This window comes from Emydura macquarii, unplaced genomic scaffold (genome assembly GCF_026122565.2).
Source record: "Emydura macquarii macquarii isolate MOO-44397 ecotype Brisbane River unplaced genomic scaffold, CSIRO-AGI_Emac_v2 contig_1253, whole genome shotgun sequence".
Taxonomy (NCBI): domain Eukaryota; kingdom Metazoa; phylum Chordata; order Testudines; family Chelidae; genus Emydura; species Emydura macquarii.
The window spans coordinates 52,113,152-52,138,148 of NW_027131390.1; the positions used below are offsets into that span (position 1 = coordinate 52,113,152).

The window sequence follows — 24,997 nt, forward strand, 5'->3', positions numbered from 1 at the left end:
GCTCATCGGCTTGCTTAGCCTATTGGTGTGGATAGTTAGGCTCTTGGGCTATCATGATTTTAGTGTGTGTTTCAGATCACTCCCCCTGAAACATCCACGGTAGCTGCCCAGCAACATTAGGTGAATGAAAGAAGAAAGTGCGGTTTTAAATTTAGAATTTTCACTCTGCTTTGAGATAAACACACCTTCTAGTCACAGGGGGCATTGTGGAGTAAAATCTGTCTCTTCCTGTGTGTGGGGTATGTCAGGTCACCAACCCCAGGCATCCTCCATCCCATTTTTGGACCTGTGGAAGGGGCCGTCAGGGTTTTATATATGCAAAGTGGTTGGGGAGTGGGTAGGAGGGAAGAGAGCTTGGTGTGTGGCTGGAGGAAACATGCATCCTTGCCCCTCTTTTCCACCCCACTACGTGTCCACTCAGGAGCTAATTCAGTCTAAAGCTGTGCGAGCTCCTCAATAAAGCTTCTTTTAAGTTGGTTTAATCAACCTTTGCCCGAAAAGAGGAGGCCCCACAGGCTGTGCTTGACAGGACAATTCCTTTTTCATCATGGCTCCACTGAAGCTGTGCTGATGGCAGTGTGCAGGCACAGACACCAAGGAGATCACCTCTGAGTTATAGGACACCAGCCTCTTCCACAGGGGGAAAACCACCACATCTAGGAAAATAATGTATTAAATGGACTAGATTACAGCAATAGCACATAGACGTCACAATCCGATGCCAGACACAGTGCAAACATATAGTAAATGAGTCTATCCCACAGAGCTCATAAATTTAAAAAGAAGGGGGAGGGGGGAAATGGGACAGAACAGGTGAATGAGACAAACAAGCCAGACAAACAAGCCACAGAGAGCAGTGAGGATGGGATTCCCCTTGCAGAATTTCTGAGTTTTCAACAGCTTGCCGCAAGATGATCCACAGAGGGGAAACCCTTACACCTGCACAGAACCTCTCTGAAATCAATTGGTTCCCAGGAAGCCATACGATTCCAGTCACAGGGATTAGTTTGCAGAATGAGGGTCTTAAGGTGTGTTGCGCTGTGTTTTAAAGTAGTTGACAAGACACAGTTACTCTCTAAGCCAGGGGTGTCAAACTCGCTGATGGTGATGGGCCAAATTCACAAACTGCATTTCACAGAGGCCATGCAATGCCCTCCACCAAGAAATTCGGGCCAACTTCCCCTTTTTGGTGGCGGGATTAAGACTCTCTTAAAGTGGCAATGGCCTCTGCCGGCAAATCTCTTAAAGTGGCAATGCCATACGCAAAGAAATGCGTCAGCACAACTCACTTACACTGGCCGAACGTGGGCCAGATCAAAAAGGTTCGCGGGCCAGATGCGGCCCGCAGGCCATATATTTGACACCCCTGCTCTAAGCCAAACTGCGCATAGGCTTTACCGTGCCCAAGAGCTGATTCAGAAAATACTAAAAAACTCAGATGAAAATAGCATGAGTGGCTACTGACCATGGTATAGCCCATCCTCTATACTGTCTCTCTCTGCCCCACGCACCAATGTTTGAAATGTCACTGCTGTTTTTCTTTTACCAGTAATACCTTGTGGTAGTTTTATTACCAGTGTAAGAAATGAGCAGAAGATACATTGTTTGAATCATTTTTTCATTTGCCCTTTCCCAAGTCCCATGTAGGTGTACTAGGTGTATAACGAGCATCAAATGTTCCCAGTTCAGAATGGTATTTTACACTCACTTCACACAGCAGGAAAGGACTACACAAAGTGCAGGAGAGTGGAGAACTAGGCCAATCTCAGGAGGGGCAGTAGGTTCAATCCTATCTATAATACAAAATCATATTAAAGGAGGGTTCTATTAAATTTCAGGCAAACTAGGGAAGAGCAACTAAAGTTAGCCAGTATCCACAAAATTCTGGAGTTACATTTGCTTTCTTGTGGATGGAGGGGATAGCATCACTCAGCTATGACTGGGACAATGTTGACTGACTGCTTGCTGCTTCTGAGCAGGCCTTGTTTTAAATCCACTCCCTTCTCTGTTACATGTTGTTCCAGCAGATGTCAGCAAAGGAAAATGCAAAGATCTTTTTACGCACTGTCAGAAACAACCTGCTTCAAGAGCGCTGCAGAAGAAAGGAGGCTCAGAGAAGGCAGATGCTGGAAATGATGGAGGGAGGGAACTTCCCAGAACATGAGCAAGCACTGTGAGTGTGTCTGTCCCAGCATATTTATACCAGAGTTGTGAATTTGAAGAGACTGTAGCACATTCACCACCTGCATCTAACAATTCTAAAATAGAAGCAATTTCAGTGATCAGTCCATAAAACACAAATTAAGATTGCAGAATGAAAGGGTTGAAACTGTGTAGTCAAAGCAGCTTCTTTCCATACTTATTTTTAAATACCAGTCATTTGACTCAAGTCTTTGCACAATATATTGATACTGTGCCCATAAAGTATCCATTACAGTTTATGGGGACATTGACTGACAACCTTTTCCACGCCATGACTCCATGTTACAACAGAAAGTTTTGCAGATTCCTGCTCCTCTCCCCCCAAAGAATGAGAAAGTGGTCACAGTTGCCCTTGGAACTTGTTCATGGCCCCCACAGAGAGAATCCACCAACCCTTTATGATTCTTGGCAGCAGAGTAGGTGATTAATGAACTTGAAGGCAAATGACCTCTTACACGAACCTCCTACACATTTGAGTACTATAGCGATGTGGGTCACACTAGTAGCTATGTAAAAACAACAAAGATGGAATTAGAATTATGGGCACCATTCACAAATAGGCACAACATTATTGTTTTCCCTTCCTAACATTATATCTTTGTGCCATGTTCTATCATACCTAATCTCAGGCCCAGCTTTGCAAAACTTACTACCAGTCAGCACCTCCCACTGTGGATAATGTTATTAGAAACCAATATTTTCAATACATTCAGATTAATCAAGGACTAGTGCTAGAGTATGAATAGTTTGCTGGAATACAAACAGCATCAACAAGCTTTTGGTCATTGAGATATTGCTTAAGTGTTTATGCCTTAGCATGGAATGTGATGGAATGCAACTTGCACATTAATTCTTTCAGAGTTGATATTTCCTTATTTAATTTAGCAACAAGATCTCTCTTCTTCACATGAACTTTACCTTAATCCGTTTTTGAGTTCACAAGGTCATTTGGTAACTTGATGGAGCTTTGCTTACATCACATTTGGGCAAGATGAGCCATCAGTGAGAGCACAGAATTTTGGGTTGCCATTCCAGGTGTCATTAAAAGGATCATTAGTACCCCAGCCTAGCACAAGTTAGGCTGCAGGATTTCTGGCCTTCTAAAATGTTCCTTAGTTGAATTGCCTAGTTCAGTTGGCCCTCTACTGCCAATGGCTAAGAAACCAGGGAAGTTGAAAGAGATAGCAGCTGTACTGTTGTTAAATGGAGGGGAACTGGAATTCTATGCTAGAGACTTTATGGTCTCCATTCAATAAACAAAATGACATTTACTATAGGTAATCTATTCTTCAAGCCAAATATGGTGCCAGCTAGCAGTGAACATAACTAATCCAAAATTCTCTCAGGCATGATGCTTAGTTATTACTCTATTGAAAACAGAAGTTTTATTTATGAAAATTCTAGATTCCAGATAAAGGAACTTAAGTGTTCTCCTGTTGAACTTCTCATTTCATCCTCAATGTAATTTTGCTTTTTTTCCTGGTATACAGGCCCTCTGCAGAGTTCAGCACCTCCCCACAGCCTGCCAAGCATTACCTGTTGTCCTCAGGGTGTAGACCAGCCCCAGGGTTACCCAAGCACTTAGTTGAAAAGGGGTCTGCAGTGCAGCAGATTGAGAATGACAACAGGGCACCAGCACAGGACAGGACATCAGCTCAGGTGAGCAAAAACAAGATAGAGCTACACTGAACAAATCAAGGTAAGTATTGAAGCGGTGGGGAGGGGAGACCCAGAACAATTCCCATTCAGTTTTCAGGCTACCTATTAAATACTGATCCTAAAATGTCCCCTTAGTTAACTTCAACCCTGTTAATTTCTCATGTTGGAGATAGGGAGTGAGCAGGAGAAAGTGAGGGGAACAAATCAAGAACCTGGAAACTTGGCAGAGTGAGAGTCACCCCTTAAAGAACTTGACCATGTTTCAATATTGGTGACTGAGGAAAGGTTGACTCACCATTTTCAATAGTTGCTCCTGCCCTGGTCTGCCTAATCTTGCAACTCAGCTCTCTGGCCAGGTTACATTTTAGTTCCACCCCTTTTAGGCATAACAAAAAGTCCAACCAATAACAGTCCTTAGAAAAGGTCCTTTGTCCTTACAAAAGGTCTTCATACCCTTCTCTCAGGGGCACCACTCCTTATCCCCCTCTTCAGGTGCTTCCTGCTACCTTTCCAGAGGCTGGTAGGGAAATCCACACCCTCCAGCTCCAGGTACACTGAACCAAGTAGTAATAGTCTACTGTCAGACTCCTTGCTGCTGCAGCCCAGGACCTCTTCCTACCAACTGCAACCATCATGTCAAGGTTCCTGCAGTGATCCACTCTCCAGGCCCTACTCAGCTCCTCTAGCCTTTCCTTACTTCTTATAGACCCTGCCTCAGAGACTCCCACCGTACCCTCTTGTTCTCTGTAGCTGCTGCTGCTACTGTATCCCTTCAGACTTCAGTCCAAATGCCCCTTAGGCCCTACCACCTCTTTGCCTTTAGTTCACCTAAACTTTCCAGCTACTTCTCATCTAGGTCTTCTTCCTTCCTATTGCCCTTGCTCCTTCCTTCAGGAAGGCCCAGCTCCTCCCAGCTGGGTATGATCATCAGTTATGCCTGAAACACCCACCCTGGCCTAATTGGGCTCAGGCTCCATTAACTCCTGGTTAACAAGTCTAGGGTTTGTATACCCCAGCACAGTGACTAAGGCCCAGATTCACAAAGGGATTTAGGCATCTAAACCCCAGATTTAAGCACCTAAATCCTAGTTTTTAGGCTCCCATGTGATTCACAAGACTCCCACTGACCCTGTAGGTACCTAAACTCACTAAGCACTAAAATTTTCAAGAGTAAAAGGTCCCTAAATTTCTGCTCCTAGGTATGTGCACTGCTGCTCCATGTCAGGCAGCTGCACACTTTTCTTCCACCTAAACCCAGAGCAATTAAAGAGCCATTGAAAGATAGACATTCCTCTGCTTAACTTGCATGCAGAGCTCAATTCCATCAGTATGCTCACAGCACGCCTTCCAGATTGGGCTCTACAGGTGAGCTCATACAAAATGGCTGGGGTGGGAAGGAGGATCTGCTTCTTCATAACTTTTAGTCCTGTAGTTAGGACAGTCACCTGGGCTGTGAGTACCCACTCCACCTGATGAAGAGAAGTGATTTGACTAGGAATCTGACTTCTCACAAGTAGTGCCCTAACCATTGGGCTCTAGGATATTCTGATGTGGGTGTCCCTCAATCTCTCCTGTTGAATCTGTTCCACTTTGGACAAATTATATCAATAGTCCAGAGAGAGCAGTGGCAAGCATAAGAATGACTCTATGGCCTGATGGTTAGAGCATTTACCCCAGAGGTGGGAGACCCAGGGTCCCGGCCCCTGCTTTATTTATACACACCTTCAACGGGAGATATTGAGGGAGCCCCACATCAGAATATCCTATTGACCAATGATTAGGGCACTCACCTGGGAGGTGGCAAATCCCTTTTCTTCATCAGGTGAAGGGGGTACTTGAACCAGGAGTCTCTCACAGCCCAGCTGAGTTACCCTCCTCTCCCCAGCAATTGGCAAAAAACACTTGGGGCACCTAACTCCGGAAGAAGGTTCACAGCTGAGACTCACTAGCAATTATAAGCATCGCCCACTCATGAAGATTGGCACCTAACACACACCCCTCTTGTTGGCATCTCCCACAGGCTAGCATAGGCAGTACCCCACCTTCTTGCTGGCTTTGTGTATTACAGTCTGAAGTGCCTTTCTCTCCTTGTTCATTGTGTAGGGAACCTAATCCCCTAACTTAGGCTGTGTAGATCACAGTGTTGTTCCTGTGATATGCTGTGTGCCTAAAAGTAAGGTATTGTAATGCTGAGCATCACATCACCTAAGTCCTTTGTGAATCCAGACCTAACTGCCTGAATGTGATAACACACACAGGTATTTGCATTGTATGGTTATTTGTTCTGTTATTTATTTGCATTACAGTAGCACATTAGAGGCTCCAGCTGAGATTGTAGCCAAAATATAATCACCCCTCCCTTCTGAAAACAACAGTTCAAGAAAGAACATCATGGGCCTCATTCTCACTTAGGCTCAGGCCATTTTGTGCTACTGTGACAGCATAAAGGGGGCAGAAACAGTCCCCTTGAAGATACACCCAGAATAATGATTTTCTCCAGCCAGTGTAGAATTGGCATAAAGGCTCTAAACCAACCCTGCACCCAACCCCCACACAGCAGCCATGATAGGGACATCCTGGGGGTGTATGTAGGTGAATGCACTACTCCACAGCTTTTCTTTATTTTCCAGGAGTCATGGGAAGCAGAGTGTAAGCAAGAGTAACCTCAGGGTAGGCAGCCCCTTAAATAGTTCTAGATTAGGGGAAGCACAAAAGGTGGCTCAAGACCAATTTTGCCTCCTGCCCCCTCTGTCCCTTCCCCAGCTCCAGAATGGAATAAAAGAGACTCAATCCCCATGTATTATCCATTTTGCCATCACACCCCTGCTTTGCCTCTAAAGACCTCTCTTCAGGAGCTGTACTTCCATGGAGAACGTGAAACAGTGTCAGCCAGCATATATCAGCAGTAGCAGCTGTAAGCATCTGCAGGTGCTCACAGCAGGAGCACTTCGCCAGGCAGATGCTCATTTCAGAAGAGAGACAGACAGGACTGATGTCTTTGGGCTTCCTGCAATGTATTCTTTCTCCATTGGGTGAGGTAATGTAGGAGCTTGTCATGCTGGTTGTTGATTAGTTTAGTTTCTCCAGGGGCTGAGAATTCTTTCTGGGGAGCTTTATTCTCCTTTTCTGTTCTACGCTGATACTGTGGAGCTCTTTCAGTGCTGCTTTAAAAGAAACAGACTGGAAGTCCTGTTTCATCAGAAGGTAGATAGAGAATGTACTGGATCAGACATGCTTCAAATTAAGATGCTTAGGAGTTCCTGAGAATCTGCTTCCAGGCACAATGGAAAAGTATGAGCCATAGGGGAGGGTCCAGACTATCTGTTAGAAATGTGCTAATACCTCCAGTTAATGACAGTCAATCAACTCAAGTAAACTCTAATGTAGACATGCCCTAAATGTGAAATAACTGCATATAGCAAGGTTTACACTAGCAAATATTACAAGCACCACACTGGTAAAAGTCAAAGCAGAATCTTCTTTCTTTCTTTCTTCCATAGGCAATAGCCTTTATTAAGGCAGAATTGTTAAAAACTCATGAATCCATCAAAGCACTTCACCGTGAGAGAAGGTGGGTAGGTGTGTTAACAGCAAAGATGAAGCCTAGTGGAGATAATTGTTTTAATATTAAACCAGATGACTTGGTTAACTCATTACTACTTTTTTCCTCCCAGTCCCAGCCCTTCGTTTCCAACCCAAAGCAGGAGAAAGGTTTTTATCCTTGCACCGTGTGTATGTGTTTATCCATTGGTGTGTAGCTGTCAAATGCTGGGAGACAGATCTCATTACATTGTTCAATGAGACAGTTTGCGAATGCTAAATTATTCTTAATTCTGCCATGTTGGCATCAATTTGACAAGGCAAATTTTCTGCTGTGTAGATTGGCATGGTTCCATTTAAATCAAAGGAACTATGCCAATTTACACCAGGGAAGAATATAGCCTTACACATGATGCAGTAATATATAAACAATATATAGCATTAAATGCAGTATATGTTAATTGTGGCCTTTTATTTGCTTTTCCTGTTCTCAAGAGCCATGCCAGAGAACCTCATTAATATGTGTTGTCACCTATTAATTTCCCTTTAAATATTGTTACAATAATATACCTGTTTTTACTGGTTCCTCATGAGCACAAGCAAGATATTCCAGCTCCTATCATCCCTGCAAAAGACTAAAAATATATAAGTAGCAATTGTCCCAGTCCTTATCTAGATTACTATAATATTATCATTTTATTTGCTACTAATATGAGCAAAAATCTCCTGCCATTTCCAGAACACAAGTTGGAAATAACTCCTAGAATGCAAATTTGGATCTGCACCCATGTTGTTCAGCTAAACAGTTTGACTATGCCATGGTAAGAAAAACTTCACAGCATCAACCAACAAAAATGTCCTTAAAAAAATTCACAGTTTGATTGTAAATTGGATTTCAATGACAGCTCCTCCTCCTGGTGTGAGATCACTATTGTGGGAGACTCACGGCCATATGAAAACCCAGTGCATATAATTATTAGCCAGCCTTAGGTTTGCTAAAATACTGGTTGGAAAATGAACTCTGCTGTAAGAAAAATAGACATTTTGGGTGGGATTTTTAAAAGTGCTCAGGGATGGCCCAACAACTCACACTGAAGTCAATAGGTGTTTTATCATTTCCTTTACTAGGAATATAATTATGTGAACACTGAGCACTTTTGGGATTCCCACCCTGTCTTAAATGTTGATATTCAAACTAGAAATTGTGATGTCCTGTCCCTTTAAATGCTTGAGCACTTTTCCCCTCCCCAATGCAAAGTTTTAAGTTTTAGTTTTGGTGTTAGTTTCAAGTTTACAGCCAGAACAATAAAAATTTCCAAAGCTAGCTCTGCTGATACAAGCTCCTCTGTGTCTGGATCTCTGTCTCTGCTAGGCCAAGCTACAACAGAAATAAAGTGCAATTTAAAAAAAAAAAAAAAAAAAAAAAAAAAAGAGTAAGTGACCTCTGGAATATATTTATTTAGGGACATGGTGGATTCACCATTATTTTGAAGTCTTTAATCAAGACTGGATGTCATTGTAAAAGTTATGGGCTTGATACTGAACTTATTGGGTGATGTTCTATGCCCTGTATTATACAGGAGGTCAGACTAGGTGATCATAATGCTCCTGTCTGACCTTAAATCTATGAAATATTAAAACAGTAATTCCTAAGCTATGCACATTTTTCTACTCTTTTGTTTTCTGTCACTTGGGCCATGCAGAGACCGTAACTTTTTCTCCTTTTTCCCTTTTGTTGTTGTTATGAATGGATTTCTGATAAGTATGAGCATAAATGCAAAGGGCCAAAGTTTGTGCCACCATAGCTCCACTGAAGTCCTGGAGTTACACTAGCAAATAACTTGGCTTCAAGCCTAAGCGTGTTTAGTTCCTTCTGTTCTTGATTTATCTGAATTGTAGCAAAGTAAGACAGTTGCTTGATGCCAATCCTATTCTAAAATCTGTAAACCATAAAATCTGTGTCATTGTTTATAAATAAGGACAAGAGCTTCTGAACTTTTGCACACTGAGAACTAAACAAAATGGCTATGGTTTCCTTTTATGATTGCATCCTTCCCGCACATTCACCTCTCATTGAGGGTATGTCTACATTGCAATGTAAATTCTGAGTTAATGGGGCTTGACTCAGAAGACGTCTGTTAGGAAACCCAGGGCTTGAGCATCTACACTGTTTTTTAAACCTACATTTATACTTTTCTAACCCATGCTTGAACCTGGGGCTCTGGCAGCCACACTGCAACATGTAGACCCGAGTCAAAGTAACCATATTCCAGAGTCCCTAGCATATGACACACACACCCTGAAACATGGCTACTGTAGCCCTAGGACAGTGGTGCACTGTGGGAAAACATTACTGCCTGCCCTACACATTACAGGAAGTTTGAATAGCCCACCAACACAGCCCACCAAGCAATCAGTGAGGTCCATACACTCCCAGCTACCAGAGCCAGCAACATAAAGAAGGCACCGTTTGATGAATTTCTCTTGCTTGTGCTGTCATGCTTGTCAGGCACCTGGCATAGTGTCTGTGAAGTGATGGTGGACATTTCAGTGGCATTTTCTATCCCACTCAAGATACCTGATGAAAAGTTCCAGAGGGGTAGCCGTGTTAGTCTGTATACAACAAAAACAATGAGAGTTCTGTAGCACTTTAAAGACTAACAAATTTAATTTCTGCAGGCATAAGCTTTTGTGGGCTGTAACCCACTTAGTCAGTTGTAAGGAATAGAAATCAGATTGGGGGTATATATATATACACATCTAACGTTAAGGAACAATAATGGGGAAGTTAGTTATAAGCAAAGTCCATTCAGTTAGAGTAGTTGAGGCCTATTCACAACTATTGATTAGGAGGTGAGAATGAGATAACCATTCCAAGTCCCTATTTAGACCCGGTTTGATTTGTCAAGTTTGCAGATGACTTCCAATTCTGCAGTTTCTCTTTGAAGTCTGTTTTTGAAGTTTTTTTTGTAGAAGTATAACAACTTTCAAATCAGCTACAGAGTGTTTTGGGAGGTTGAAGTGCTCTCCAGTTGGATTATGGTTGTTACCATTTTTTATGTCTGATTTGTGTCCATTTATTCTTTTGCATAGTGACAGTCCGGTTTGGCCAATGTACATGGCAGAGGGGCATTGCTGGCACATGATGGCATATATTACATTAGTAGATGTGCAGGTGAATGAGCTCCTGATGGTGTGGCTGATGTGGTTAGGACCTGTGATGGTGTCACTAGAGTCGATGTGTGGGCAGAGCTGGCAATGGGGTTTGTTGCAGGGGTGTTCCTGGGTTAGTGATCTTCTTGTATGGTGTACGGTTGCTGGTGAGTATTTGCTTCAGGTTGGGGGGCTGTCTGTAAACAAGGATAGGTCTGCCTCCCACAGCTTGAGCGAGTGAGGGATCATCTGCTAGGATAGGATGTAGATCCTTAATGATGTGTTGGAGAGATTTTAGTTGGGGGCTGTAGGTGATGGCCAGTGGTGTTCTGTTGTTTTCTTTGTTGGGCCTGTCCTGTAGTAGGTGACTTCTGGGTACCCGTCTGGCTCTGTCAATTTGTTTCTTCACCTCTCCAGGTGGGTATTGTAGTTTTAAGAATGTTTTATGGAGATCCTGTAGGTGTTTGTCTCTGTCTGAGGGATCGGAGCAAATCCAGTTGTATCTTAAGGCTTGGCTGTGGACAATGGATCGTGTAATGTGTCCAGGGGGGAAGCTGGAGGCATGAAGATATGTATTGCGGTTAGTTGTTTTCAGTATAGGGTAGTATTAATGTGACCATCCTTTATTTGTTTTGTAGTGTCCAGGAAGTGGATTTCTTGTGTGGACTGGTCCAGGCTGAGGTTGACAGTGGGGTGGAAATTATTGAAATCCTGGTGGAATTCTTCGAGGGACTCTTTCCCGTGGGTCCAGATGATGAAAATGTCATAAATGTAGCGTAGGTAAAGAAGAGGTTCTTGGGGATGAGTGTTGAGGAAGCATTGTTCTAGGTCAGCCATAAAAATGTTGGCATACTGTGGGGCCATGCGGGTGCCCACAGCTATGCCACTGACTTGGAGCTATAGATTGGCTCCAAATCTGAAGTAGTTGTGGGTCAGGACAAAATGGATTTACTGATGGATCAGTAGGAGGAAGAGGCAATGCAGGTGAAGGAGTATGCTGGCATTGTAGACTTGGTATAATTGGCATAGCCGCTGATGCCCCCTGTGTAGACCACTGCTTCTGGTGCAGGGCCACAAGCACAGACTAGTGGAACCACTGTCATGCAGACCTGGGGTAGCCAGCAGTGGTTCCAGACCTTTTGCATGATGAAAGCCACATTTCTGGAGATTTGAGCAGCTTACCCCCAGCCTCCACAGTAAAGAGACAACTGTCACCCTTGCCAGTCCAGAAGTGAGTTGCTATAACCGTCTGGCAGCTGGCTACCCCAGACTGCTATAGGTCTGTTGTCAAACAGTTTGGGGCTGGCAAGTCGACTGCTGGTAATGTGGTGGCAGAGGCTATTGAGGCAATCAGGCATGTGATTTAAGGTGGCAGGCATTAAAGATAAAACCAGCTGTTACCTCCAGAATGAGTGAATGGGGTTTCCTAACAGTGCTGGGGCCATGGACGGGACTGTAACCTAATCCTAACACACTTCTAGAAAACCATTGACACCCCACTCATACTTTGGAGAAATGACTGTGACTCACAGACTGCATGGATTACCTCTAACTGAAATGGACTAGATTTGGAAATAGTAAACTGTGTGTTTTGGGAAACAGTATTCTGTGTGCAGGCAGGTCCATGGATCCAGGAGTAGTGATTACAGAGTGGCAGATTTCTTATTACTGAGAGAAAAACATGAATGACCCTAACAAACATCTGTGACTTAACAGTTAAAATAACCTTTACAGCTATTTATGAATGTTTGAAATTCCAAGTTGCCATTTTGAATGCCACAGGTCGTGGGAAGGGAAGGAGAATGCTACAGCACTGTGCTACAATCCACTATTGTAATGCTACATGCTGATATCTGGGACTTATTTCTGCATTGCTTCCTGGAGCAGAAATCTCTCCCATTACTATAATAATAAATTGTAAATTTGAGTCATACACTTACCAAGTTCTGGGGCAGTTTCCATCTCCACTGGGTTTGCTGCAGGCTTGGCAGTGGGTAGGGGGAATCAAACAGCTCTTCCGAGTAGGGACGAAGAATTAGCTGTTGATCCTAATCCACTGCTTGCTCTGGGACTGGTTTCATTCAGAGAGTCACTGCATGCTCTTCACTGGAAGCCTGCTCCTGGCTCCCATCAGTCTTCATGCTCAATTGAGGGGCCAGCAGACAACATCCTGGCACACCAGGTGGTCATGAAGCACAGTTGGATCTGTGCTGGGTGCAGTGCCCAGTACCCGGTCAAAGTCATCATAAAGTGGGCATCTCATTAGCGAGTTGCCTGAGGTGTGGTTCTTGCCCCTAGTCTTTTTGCATTCGCTCTTCAGCCTTTTAATATGCTCCCTGCACTGACCACCTGTCCAAAAGTCTGCAGAGCTGCCAGCTTTTTAGCTATATGCTGTTACGCATAGTCATTCCTGGTGCTTTTGCTAAAGTCCACAGTTTTACTGGCCTCGCACCAGAGATTCACCAAAATGTGGCTGGTGTTCCTGTGACTATGAAGCAGCTCGCTTTGCAAAAGGCTTGATTGGTTCAATCTCCTTTGCAAGCCTAAAGACTCTGATAATGTGCTTGCAGTTTGGTGATCAGAAGAGAATGTGTTAACGCTGATCTGGCTTCCGTTTTCAGAAGAGCGGATTGGAGATTGTTGGGAGAGAGAGGGCTAAGGAAGTTTTCCCATGGAATTGTGGGGTACTTCTGTCAGACTACTGGGACGTGAGTCAACTGGACTGCATCTGCACTGCAAAGTAATAGGGCTGAAACCCTGGATCCCAGCTTGACTTGTGCTTGTACCTTGTGCTGGGGGACCCTGGAATCGAGCCCTGGGTTAGTGCAATTGGGGGGTTAGGCTTACATTGCAGTGTAGACATATCCATGGGGCTAGTCATGTGAGATGCTGAACATCTTCAACTCCCATTGAAGTTAATGGCAGCTGAAATGATGCCTGTGAATCCTGCTCCTTTGATAATGTACTCTGTCCTGACTCAAGAAAGACCCGATCCTGTAAACAGGCAAATGAGTAACTTTGCTCAGGGGAGCAGTCCCCTTCGTTCCTAGTCAGGAGAAATACACAGGTTAAATTATTCATGTGCATGTTTGCTGACAGGATTGGGCACAGAAATAGCTGAAGGTGGTTAGAACCTCACAGGACAGGGCCATTAAAGGACTAGTGGAGCTGGTCAGGAATTTTCCAATAAAACATTTTTCATCAGGAAACAGGGGATGTGCACAGGAATAAAAATGTGGTCGCTTTTTGCAAGGCACCTTCTGAGACCCTCAAAGTTGGAGGAGCTGTCATCTCCCGTCCTGCCCTGGCCCCGGAGGAGATCTGTGGCCCGACCAATTGGGCGGCCCATTCCCCTCTTTAAAAAGGTCAGTATTCCAATTAAATGTTTCGATCTGAAAAAGTTTTGAGAGCATTGGTTCACAAAAAAATTTGAGATTGACTTTTTGTCCCATCTCAGGGTGGGAAATTTTTTTTTTTAAATCTGAAAAAACCTCTCAGGATGGAAAAACCTTTTCTAAACCCAGATCTAATGCTAGTGTTAATTTTGCGTGTCCAGACTTTTTACAGGCCTTATGGCCAAATTTTTCTCAATTGACATGAATAATCCAATTGAAGGGGTCAATGGAGCTACTTTCATGAGAAAAGTGAGCAGATGAGCTCTGTCTTTACCCCTAGTGTAGGTTTTTCTGAGTGCATATTGACTGATGTGTTTCTTCTTTCTAAAACAGATCTGGAAGAAGCCTTTTAGTAAAAGATTACCTTATAACAACATTGCTTTTTGCTTATGTGAACCAACACATTATCTAATGGAAAGTTGATAAACTGTGTAATAGAAGTGTGGAGAGAACTCGCAGCTCGTTTGCTGCTCTAGTGCTAACCAGCTCTTATCTCTCTGTCTCCGCCTCAGCAGTGGGCAAGACACAGCCATATTGCTATCCTGTGGGCAACTCTTATCAATAAAATTCTACCTCTAGATTAGAAAAGTGGGTGATATTTTGTATTGTCTGCCATGAGAAGATATTGTATGCACAGTCTCTAATTCTCTTGCTGTACTACGTGCGTGGGTAGCACTTTTGACTGTAATAACCTCAGCATCTTTCCAAGAACAGTGACCTCTGTAGAAACTTTCTGTGCAATCAGCTCCTTTATGTGCTAAGTAAGCTGTCACGGGATAAGAGGGAAGGTCCTCTTCTGGATCAGTAACTGGTTTAAAAAATAAGAAACAAAGGGTAGGAATAAATGGAAAGTTTTCAGGATGGATAGAGGTGAATAGTGGTGTCCCACAGGGGTCTGTACTGGGACCAGTACTGTTCAATATATTCATAAATTATCTGGAAAAATGGGTAAACAGTGAAGTGGTAAAATTTAAGATGATACAAAATTACTCAAGACAGTTAAATCCAAAGCAGACTGTGAAGAGCTACAAAGGGATCTTACAAAACTGGGTGACTGGGCAACAAAATGGCAGGTAAAATTCAATGTTGATAAATGCAAAGTATTGTATACATTGGAAAACATAATCCCAACTATACATATAAAATGATGGGGTCTAAACTAGCTGTTACCACTCAAGAAAGATCTTGGAGTCATTGTGGATAGTTCGCTGAAAACATCCATTCAATATGCAGCAGCAGTCAAAAAAGCTAACAGAATGTTAGGAATCATTAGGAAAGGGATAGATAATAAAACAGAAAATATCATATTCCCTCTATATAAGTCTCTGGTATGCCCACATCTTGAATACTGAGTGCAAATCTGGTTGTCTCACCTCAAAAAAAGATATTTCAGAATCGGAAAAGGTAGAGAGAAGGGCAACAAAAATGATGAGGGGCATGGAAAAGCTTCCATATGAGGAGAGATTAATAAGACTGGGTTTTTTCAGCTTGGAAAAGAGACAAATAAGGGGAGGAATATGATAGGAGTCTATAAAATCATGACCGGTGTGGAGAAAGTGAATAAGGAAGAGTTTACTTCTCATAACATAAGAACTAGGCGTCACCAAATGAAATTAATAGGCCACAGGTTTAAAACAAACAAAGGAAGCATTTCTTCACACAACACACAGCCAACCTTTGCAATTTCCTTGCCAGAGGATGTTGTGAAGGCCAAGACTATAACAGGATCCAAAAAAGAACTAGTTAAGTTCATGGAGGATAGGTTCATCAATGGCTATTTGCCAAGATGGGAGGGATACACAAAACCATGCTCTGAAAAATGTCCCTAGCCTCTGTTTGCCAGAAGCTGGGAATGGGCAACAGGGGATGGATCACTTGATGATTACCTCTTCTGTTCATTCCTTCTGAAGCACCTGGCATTGGTCACTGTTGGAAGACAGGACACTAGGCTAGATGAACCATAAGTCTGACCTAGTATGGCCGTTCTTACATTCTAACGGAGGCCACACAGAAGGTTCTTAGCAAGGAGAAACGTGTTCAGGAAACAATAGGGATGATTCATCCCTGTTCTGCACCTAGGACAGACAGCTTGCACTTCCCCAACTTAAGAACTGCCAGGCACAGGGGAGGGCAGCCCATCTCTTGTCCCCGCTGTGATGGCCCCATGAGCCATTGCACAGGGGTGTGGAGTCATCGGGCCCAGGACCATCTTGGTCACACCTTCTCTCTCCTGCCCATGTCCTGGGCTTCCTGGAAAGCCCACTGTGCATATGCTATTTGGAGGCATCTCAACTCCTAGAGTGGCCCCTTTGCATCTGCCCAGCAACAGTATTTGTTCTCACTCATGCTCTGCATTAGGGAGTGTGCATGGAGTCCATTTAGTCCAGTAACTCTCCTGTCCCTTTCTGTTGCCCGGCAGGTACCTGAGAAAGCAGTTAAAGAAATGGAAAGACAAAGTGCAGCTCCTCCACAACACCCAGGAAAACAACAGCGGCAAACTAGAAGCAAAGCTCCAAGTCCTGATAGCAAACCATGAAAGCATGCAGGAGGAGCTGCAGCAAATAAGGCAGGAAATAAAGGTACAGAGATCAATGTGCCAAGAATCTTGACAATGATTAAGCTATTGGCATGCTCTGAGCACTGCTTTTCATGTGCACCAGCATTGTCTCAGTGTTCCTTTGTGCTCCCTGTTGTTTCTTGTCTTTTAGATACAGATACATAGATAGATAGATTGTAAGCTCCTAATGTTTGTACAGCACCTAGCACAATGGGGCCCTGGATTCATGGCTGGGGCTCATAGGCACTACCACACTGCAAATAAAGATAATCAGAGAGAGTGAGAGCACCCCTTTGAAAAATTCCAACCATAAAAAATGTCTCCAAAGAGAATTGCTCGGTACATCTAAAGCTAGACTGGACCCATCACAAGAAAGTGCACTCTAAGGAGCAATTTTACATTGGCAGGAGATAAGAATTAGAGATCTAGTCTGACAATTAAAGGAAAATCTTTCCCTGCTGTGGATCAATATCTTATTTTGCTTTTTTTTCCCTGAATATTTTAATTCTGATTAATTTAAAGTAACTCTTGGTTTTTAAAGTTTAAATGATGTTCTTTAAAATACTAGTTCATGTGAAATACTAGCTATGTGAATACATCCCATCTTACAGCTGGATATACATGCAATTTGTTTGTATGAATCAGACATGCACACATATATATATATATATATATACACACACATATACGCACACACTCTGCATGTGTATATATACACATTTATAAGAATAACTAAAAATCAAATTGCATGCATGCACACACACACACACACATTATATATATATATATATATATATATATATATATATACACACATATATACACATACACACATATATATATATATATATATATATATATATATATATATATATATATATATATATATATACACACACACACACATATATGCGCATGCAATTTGATTTTCTTAGTTGAATTCTTTTAGAATAATTTTCCAGCAAATTAAGTGTTGGGCTACTATCACTTCCCCTTTTTACTGGCATAATAAGGTATGGTATCTTGAGACTGAAATTACAACAAATTGAGACATTGAAAATTAGGGAATGAAGCCTATGTAAAATATAATTCGACCCAATACACAGAAAATGAGGCAGGGGATAAATAGAAGAAAAAAAGCCAAGACAGGGTGTTTCTTGATAGACACCAGAGTTTTTATGGGCCTTATCCAAAGTCCATTGACATCAATGGAATAACTTCTATTGATTTATATTTATACTGTAGGAGTGCCTAAAGTCCCCAACCAAGATTAGGACTCCGTTGTGCTAAGTGCTGTACAAACATATGAAGAGAATGTAGCTTTTCAAGACGGACTATGTAGTTACTCAAGACAGACAAAGAAAGCATTACTATCCCCTTTTTACAGTTGGGGAAACTGAGTCATGGAGATTCACTGATTTGCCCATGACACACAGGTTGTCTGTGATAGGGATGGGAACTGAAACCAGATCTCTTGAATCTCATTTCAGTTCTTTAAACACAAGACCATCCTTCCTGTTTAACAGGATTCCATTGGATTTTTATCAGATTTTATAAGCACGAGGTTTCCTGTGTTGTGTTCATTTTAGGCAATGTTACAAGCACCAAACCATCCTTCATTTTTACTGTGCCCAAATATGATGCCAAGAAGGGAGAACCCCTGGGAGGAAAGAAGGCTTCACAACGGACAAGATTCAGCTCTGGCAAAGCCCGTCACCACTAGCTATACTGAGTGGAAGTCCCTGGATTCCTCCTCTTCTGCAAAAAAAAGGCAGCTACTGCAGACAGAGAGTGATCCAGTTGCAATGAATCTGAGATCATCAGGTACCACTTTGGGGCCAGTATTCCTGCAGAATGGCAATCCGCTAACAGGACAGCATGAAAAATCAAGAGAGAAGGGAATTCCTCTGACATCTCAGGAGGGGGTATCACAACCTGAAAAGACCAGGAACCTTCTCTGGGGAATTATAACCAGAGCTCCTAGTCTCACTGTAGCAGAAGTACCATTTAATAAGAAGGAAGTGAATGAGGAGGAGGAACTGCAGCAGCTAGTGCTAAAGCTGAAGGATGCTTTGTCTCTTCAACTGCAACCAGGTAAGAGTTCCCAAGTCAGAAATACTGAGCTTGATTGTCTTTTCAGCTACATCCAATTTACTCCAGCCTAGTTTATTAGACTTCAGTGGAGCTACTCCTGACATATATAGGTGGGTGAATAGAGAATCAAACCTGATGGACCAAACTCTATTCTGGTCTGAGTGAGTGCAGCATCACAGACTTTAAAAAGTGCCACCATTGACACTGACAGAGAATTTAGCCCATTGAGTCTGGCATGAGGTGCCTTGATATGTAAACTTTGGGTCATGAGCTGCACTCATTTGCACCCCAAGCACCTCTAGAAATTGCCTAGAACGTAAAGGTGGCATGTGAGATGCATATTAAATACCACTCACACCTGTGCTCGGGGAATATTGTTCAGTCTTTCTGTGTAATTAGATTTCACCTTTAGAAATGCTTTAGGGGTTCAGCAGGTTTTGTTCCCAGCAAGAGGGTGCTCATTTACTTGTCTTCTCTAAGAATTTGAGATCTCAGTTGAATTTTTTTCTCTGGTTCAAAATTACTCTAAAAAGGATGCCCAGAGTTCACATCCATTCTTTAAACATAGGGGATGTTTCCTTCACATCCCCTCTTAATAGATGTTCCAGAGTATGTAATCATGGCACCTGCTGTTTTTCATCAATTTGTACATATTTTGGTGACACAGCATGTTATTAACAAGATAACTTGTGTTACTTAAATTTCTTTCATTGCTAGACATGCAGTAACTAAACCTTACTGCATCCTTTGACATTATCAGAAAGCTTTTACACGAAAATCTGAAATGCATGGGAGATGTAGAACATAGGAATGGCTATATTGGGTCAGACCAGTGGTCTATCTAGCACAGTATCCTGTCTTCCGACAGTGACCAATGCCAGGTGCTTCAGAGGAAATGAACAGAAGAGGTAATCATCAAGTGATCCATCCCCTGTCACCCATTCCCAGCTTTTGGCAAAAAGAGGCTAGGGACACTTAAGAGCATGGTTTTGCATCCCTCCCATCTTGGCAAATAGCCATTGATGGATCTATCCTCCATGAACTTACTCGTTCTTTTTTTGAACCCTGTGATAGTCTTGGCCTTCACAATGTTTTCTGGCAAAGTGTTCCACAGGTTGACTGTGTGCTGTATGAAGAAATGCTTGTTTGTTTTAAGCCTGCTGCCTATTAATTTTATTTGGTGACCCCTAGTTCTTGTATTATGAGGAGTAAATGATACTTCCTTATTTACTTTCTTCACACTGATCATGATTTTATAGACCTCTATCATATCCCCCCTTAGTTATCTTTTCCAAGATGAAAAGTCCCAGTCTTATTAATCTCTACTCAAATGTAAAAGCTTCCCCTAATCAAAAGAACCCCTAATCATTTTTGTTGCCTGTCTCTCTACCTTTTCCAATTCCAATATATCTTTTTTGAGATGAACAACCAGATTTGCACTCAGTATTCAAGATGTGGGCATACTAGGGATTTATATGGAGGCAATATGATATTTTCTATCTTATTATCTATTCCTTTCTTAATGATTCCCAACATTGTTAGCTTTTTTGACTGCCGCTGCTCATTGAGTGGACCTCACACATCCTGAGACCTACCTTGATGGTATGTCTTCACTTTGCCACCGTCAGATCGATTTCGCGAGATCGATTGAGTGGAAGTGAAGACCTGCTCAATGGATCCGGAAATCAACTTAATAAATCCACCCCTGGAAAAAGACTAACATTGTACCAATAGGAACGCATTTCCTGTGAGCGCAGTATAATGGAGACGGCATACAGAACAGATTTTAGGAAGTCGATAGCTTGTGTATCTCCCATTGACTGCCCCTGAATTTGCCAGTAAGTGTAGATGAGGCCTGAGACAATGGATCTCAGGATATTTGTGTTAGATGTGCTTCTTGGTGCTGAAACTACTAAGGAGGGAGTAACATGGCATTCTGAGGAACCTGTAGTTGTATGTCACTCACTGACAGGAAGTGGCTAGATTTATAGCACTTCCATGTTATGGTGGATAGATTTTCAAGGTGGGGGGAGTTGGATTCAAGAAGATGAAATAATGCTGTAAAAATGAATGGGAAATATTTTAAAAATAATGTAACTGTTTAAAAACTGAAATCCAGTAGCATTCTATTGGGCCTTATCATGCAAGGCCCCAGGCCCTCCCAATGCCCATAAATATCTATCACACATAAAACACAATGCTAAAAGAACATTATTAAGATTGCAAAGTCAAGCATTAAGAGTTGGAAAATGCCAGAATTAAGATGGCCTGTGCAATTTTAATTCAGCCCCCTTGTGCATGTGCATTATGAGTCAGTGGTTCAGTGTGATCACATGCTATTTTTTTCTACAGGACTCTTGCCTGCCTCCCGCTCCTCCTCCCCCGCCACCTCCCAGTTCCAGTTTACTTGACCAACAGTTCTATTCTTCCTTCCCCTACCTGCCTTCCAGCCTCGTCTCTTTGCCCCACCAGTCCCAGTTTCTGCTGTCTACAATACCTTCCAGTCACAGTTTCTTTTCCCCCTCCTTTAATCCCAGTCTCACCAGACTCCTTGTCCCAATTCACTCTTCCTCCTCCCCCAGTCCAGCTTTTGTTACCTCTATTCAAATGAGACAGCTTTCTCCTCCAGGCTAGCTAAGTGCCAGTAGGGGGTCATTGAGAGCACAGGAGAGACAAGCTCCCTATTTGTAAGTTCCAGTGCCAGCCCCACCCTGGCCCAGAATAACCATTACAAGGAAGGTTTGACTTTGCCTGGAGAAGCATGCTCAGAGTTGCTATGTGGGGATGGCACCTGTGCAATCCAGTCACATGCAGAAGCTGTGAGGGGATGGAGCAGGCTTAGTGAGGGTGGACTCTGAAGATTTTAGCTGTTAAGTTCTTGCACATGCTCAGCAGAGATGTGTTAACTGCCATTCTTCAAAGGCTTATAACTTAGTCAATTTTGGGCAGATTTTCCCTGGGATAGAAAGAGGTACATCCCTGCCAAAGAGACCACTCCCTGATGAATTTCTACTCCCTGCTTCAAAAATATGGGAGGGGGGCAAGAGTATTTCAAAGAAAAGGTCACTAGAATTTTTTAACATGGTCAAAACAATTTTTCCCTATCCTTGTTCTGAGAAATGGCTAGGCCATTTTGGCTGAAATTTTCCAGACAAGTTCAGCTTGAAACAGACATTCAACACAGAAAATTTTATCCCAAATGGTTAAAGTTTAGCAAAGTTATAAGCAACTGAAAACAGGGTCTTATAGTGGGAACTCCTGGACAACCTTAACATTCAATGCCACCAATCCTACTTGTCATATGGAAGGGGCTTAGGAATGGGCCCAAAGACTACTCCCTTACTATGATTAACCCATTAAAGTCACGGAGTAAAGATCTACTCAACATCAGAAGAGGCACTCTGACCATAACTCATTAATAGTTTATAAAGAACATATTATTTACATGGTAGAGCCAGGCTGTGAACTCAGATTGCCCAATTTCTATTGCAGTACTGTCACTATAACACTAAACTTCCTCCCTCAGCTTGCAGTTAGTCTAGAATTACTCCAGATTTGCACTCATGCGAGATCAGAATTTAACCCTGAATGCTTGAGTCATTTAAAACTGGAGGTGACATATTATTGTAGAGGAAGTCTCTCTCAGCAGTCAATAGGGAACAAATTTGCATTCACAGGGGGATTGGAGATCTTTTCTATTTCCAGTATCTATGATTGTTTGACCCCCCCAACCAGCCTCCCAATCACATAGAATCCCTTTGTAATCAATGGTCTTATTACAGCATACCTTTGCTCAACTCTCAAGGTGCCTCACTTTCAGTAATGAGGATGGAATAAGGAAAGCCAGCAGATAAAACTTTTGTTTCCACAGAGCTACCTTGAATTGGAGTTTTATAAGGAGTCATACATGGACTTAGCTGTATGCAAGTGCTCTGAAAGAACCTCTTCTTCTTTCCAGCTCAACAGTCTACTATAAAGCAGGAGTTGATCTCTGCAGCTGAGCGTGTTTGCAGGTCCTTCTCTGACCTCATCAACCACATAACTTTGCCAGCTTGGAAGTAATTGGATGGCAGTATTAACCTTACTATTTCATTGCACTATTGTCCAGGTAATTACAGCCATGTGTTATCGCTAAAGTTACTCAGATGCAATGTAATAATTAGAGCCCTGCAAATCTGTGGATATCCACTTTATATCCACGGCTCATTTTTGCAGATCATAGATCGGCTGCAGATATAAAGTTTGTATCTGTGCAGGCTCTGGTAATCATCTAACATAATGGAGTTCTCTCTCTGTGGTCTTCACCAGACTTTTCTGTTGTGTTAGAGAAGGGATGTTCCCTTATATTAGTACCACATATTCCTAGCCTATTACTAACCTGAAGAAAATGTAGGGCCAGATCTTGGCCAATGCAAATCAGTATAGTTCTGTTGACTTCAATGAGGCTATGTTAACATACACTAGCTGTTGAATTGGCCCATACTGTCTTCTCATTGCTATAGTACCTGATAATTGCTTGTGTTTCAGGAAAAAGAGCATTTCCCCCTCACCCCAGTCACACACAGGAGATGGCTTTAGTCACCCACTCTCATTGATACGTTGTCAGGCACTGTATCAGAAGCACTGAATAGAAAGAGTAAATCCTTAGTTGTCCATCATCTCCAAGATGTCCATTATCTCCAACACCTGACAGTCAGGTATTTGTATTTTACTAAATTAGTAACTAGATTGGTGAGAAGGAAGAGCTATGAACAATTAGAGGCATTTTATTGCTTTAGAAGTCCCTCCCCTTAGTTTCTTTATATGTATATACACATACACACACAAAGTGCTTCAAGTAACATTAAGCTCTTTAACTGTTCTGAACGTTCAAGAACGTTACTTGAAGCACTTACATTTCAGAAAATAAACTTTGTTTCTTTTGTTGCCAGCACAGTATGTTTACGAGAGTCAGCTGAAGACAAATTATGAAAACATTTCAAACACATTCAGAACATTGAAAATATTGAGAGGATGGTGTTTATATTTGGAAGGTTTGTGTGATATAGACAGACATTGGAATGCTTATAAGGGTTTAGATGGCTATTTAGGTTGTTGCTAGCTGACCACCAGATCCTCTGCCCACTGAAGCCAATGACAAAGCTTCCATTGACTCAGCAGTACAAGATAAAGCCTTAGATGTCTTGGGGGACAATCTGAGATTTGAACATGAGGAAGATAGTGGATAGGAGAGGAATAATATATCACTATTGATTTATCTATTGGATATGCCACATTCCCATTTCTCTCCTCCTGATACATAGGAGAGGGATCTGGAAGGAAAGGATTAAGCTGACACTTAGAAGAAAAGCTACTTATACTATATGCTTTCCTTTAATATTTTGTCCTTAGGCCTGATTCTCCATAGTTACATCTGTTTTACACCAGTATAACTCCCCTGATTTCAATGGAGTTATATTGACATAAAATTGGGGTAACGGAAAAGAGTCCTGTCCATGATAGTGTTGTTCTACAGTTGCAGTGCTGAAGATTGAGATAATGGTGGGTAGGCTAGGCGTCATGTTTGAGCTATTAATTTGAGTGTTACCACAAGCTCTGATCTTTTTGCGGATAACTGTGACCAAAAGCATCCCTGCCACTTTACACACTATTGTAATAATCTTTGTATGAAATATGCCTTGTGAAGTATCATTTGAAAACAACAACTTGCTGGTCAATAATTTCATGACGAAATGTATATAACAGCATTATATGTGAAGTTACAAATTCCCTCTGTATGATGTTCACAACCAGACAGCCCTGACTTGACAAAAGTTGCTAAACGGGCATATTCTAAACAAAGAAATGTATGTTTACACTTCAGTGTACATATAAGTATTAAACAGAATCCTCAAGATAGCACGGGGAGGAGATGACTGGAAACAGAACAAGTTGGATTTCAGCAAAGACAGGTGGAGAAAAAAAAAGAGCATGGACCCTCCTTCACCACCAGACTCCATGTTACCTCCTTTATTGCTTGAATAAACTTTACGTTGAAGGATACCCCTCAGAAGAATCCACTTAAAATGTTCACTGGACTATAAAAGAAAGGCGCAGAGAACCCCAAGTTCTCTCTCTTTCTCCTAAGAAGACAAAGGCACCAGCACCTTTGGGCTTCTGGGAGAAATCCTGATCAAGGAAAGGGTCAGCTTCCATCTTGCTGGAAGACTGTGGATGAGAAAGGCCAATTTTAACAAAGCCTTGACCCAAAATTTATTAGATTAAGTTTTAGACTTTTCAATGCGCGTTTTCACTTTTAGTTGCTGGTAACTATTTCTAACTCTCTTCTCTTGCATGCACTTAAATCCTATCTTCTTTTGTTAATAAATTTGTTTAATTTTTAATCTAAACTAGTCCA

The 24,997-nt window shown here is 42.2% G+C and overlaps 1 protein-coding gene and 1 long non-coding RNA gene across 2 annotated transcripts in view; one reads left to right on the forward strand and one right to left on the reverse strand.

Annotated features, from left to right (window-relative positions):
- Positions 1-24,997, forward strand: part of DYTN (dystrotelin) — a 44,093-nt gene extending 19,096 nt beyond the window's left edge. Inside the window, exons 9-15 of the mRNA XM_067548768.1 lie at positions 2,025-2,173; positions 3,693-3,861; positions 7,362-7,432; positions 16,369-16,528; positions 18,096-18,600; positions 22,559-22,708; positions 24,464-24,997. Coding sequence (XP_067404869.1) covers positions 2,025-2,173; positions 3,693-3,861; positions 7,362-7,432; positions 16,369-16,528; positions 18,096-18,600; positions 22,559-22,662 — 1,158 coding nt within the window. The 3' untranslated portion in view covers positions 22,663-22,708; positions 24,464-24,997. The remainder of the gene's footprint in view (positions 1-2,024; positions 2,174-3,692; positions 3,862-7,361; positions 7,433-16,368; positions 16,529-18,095; positions 18,601-22,558; positions 22,709-24,463) is intronic.
- Positions 76-22,610, reverse strand: LOC137153441 (uncharacterized). Its single transcript, XR_010919807.1, has 4 exons — positions 22,388-22,610; positions 7,972-8,036; positions 4,157-7,464; positions 76-656 (listed from the first exon to the last, which is right to left on the reverse strand). It is a non-coding gene; the product is annotated as an uncharacterized lncRNA (long non-coding RNA).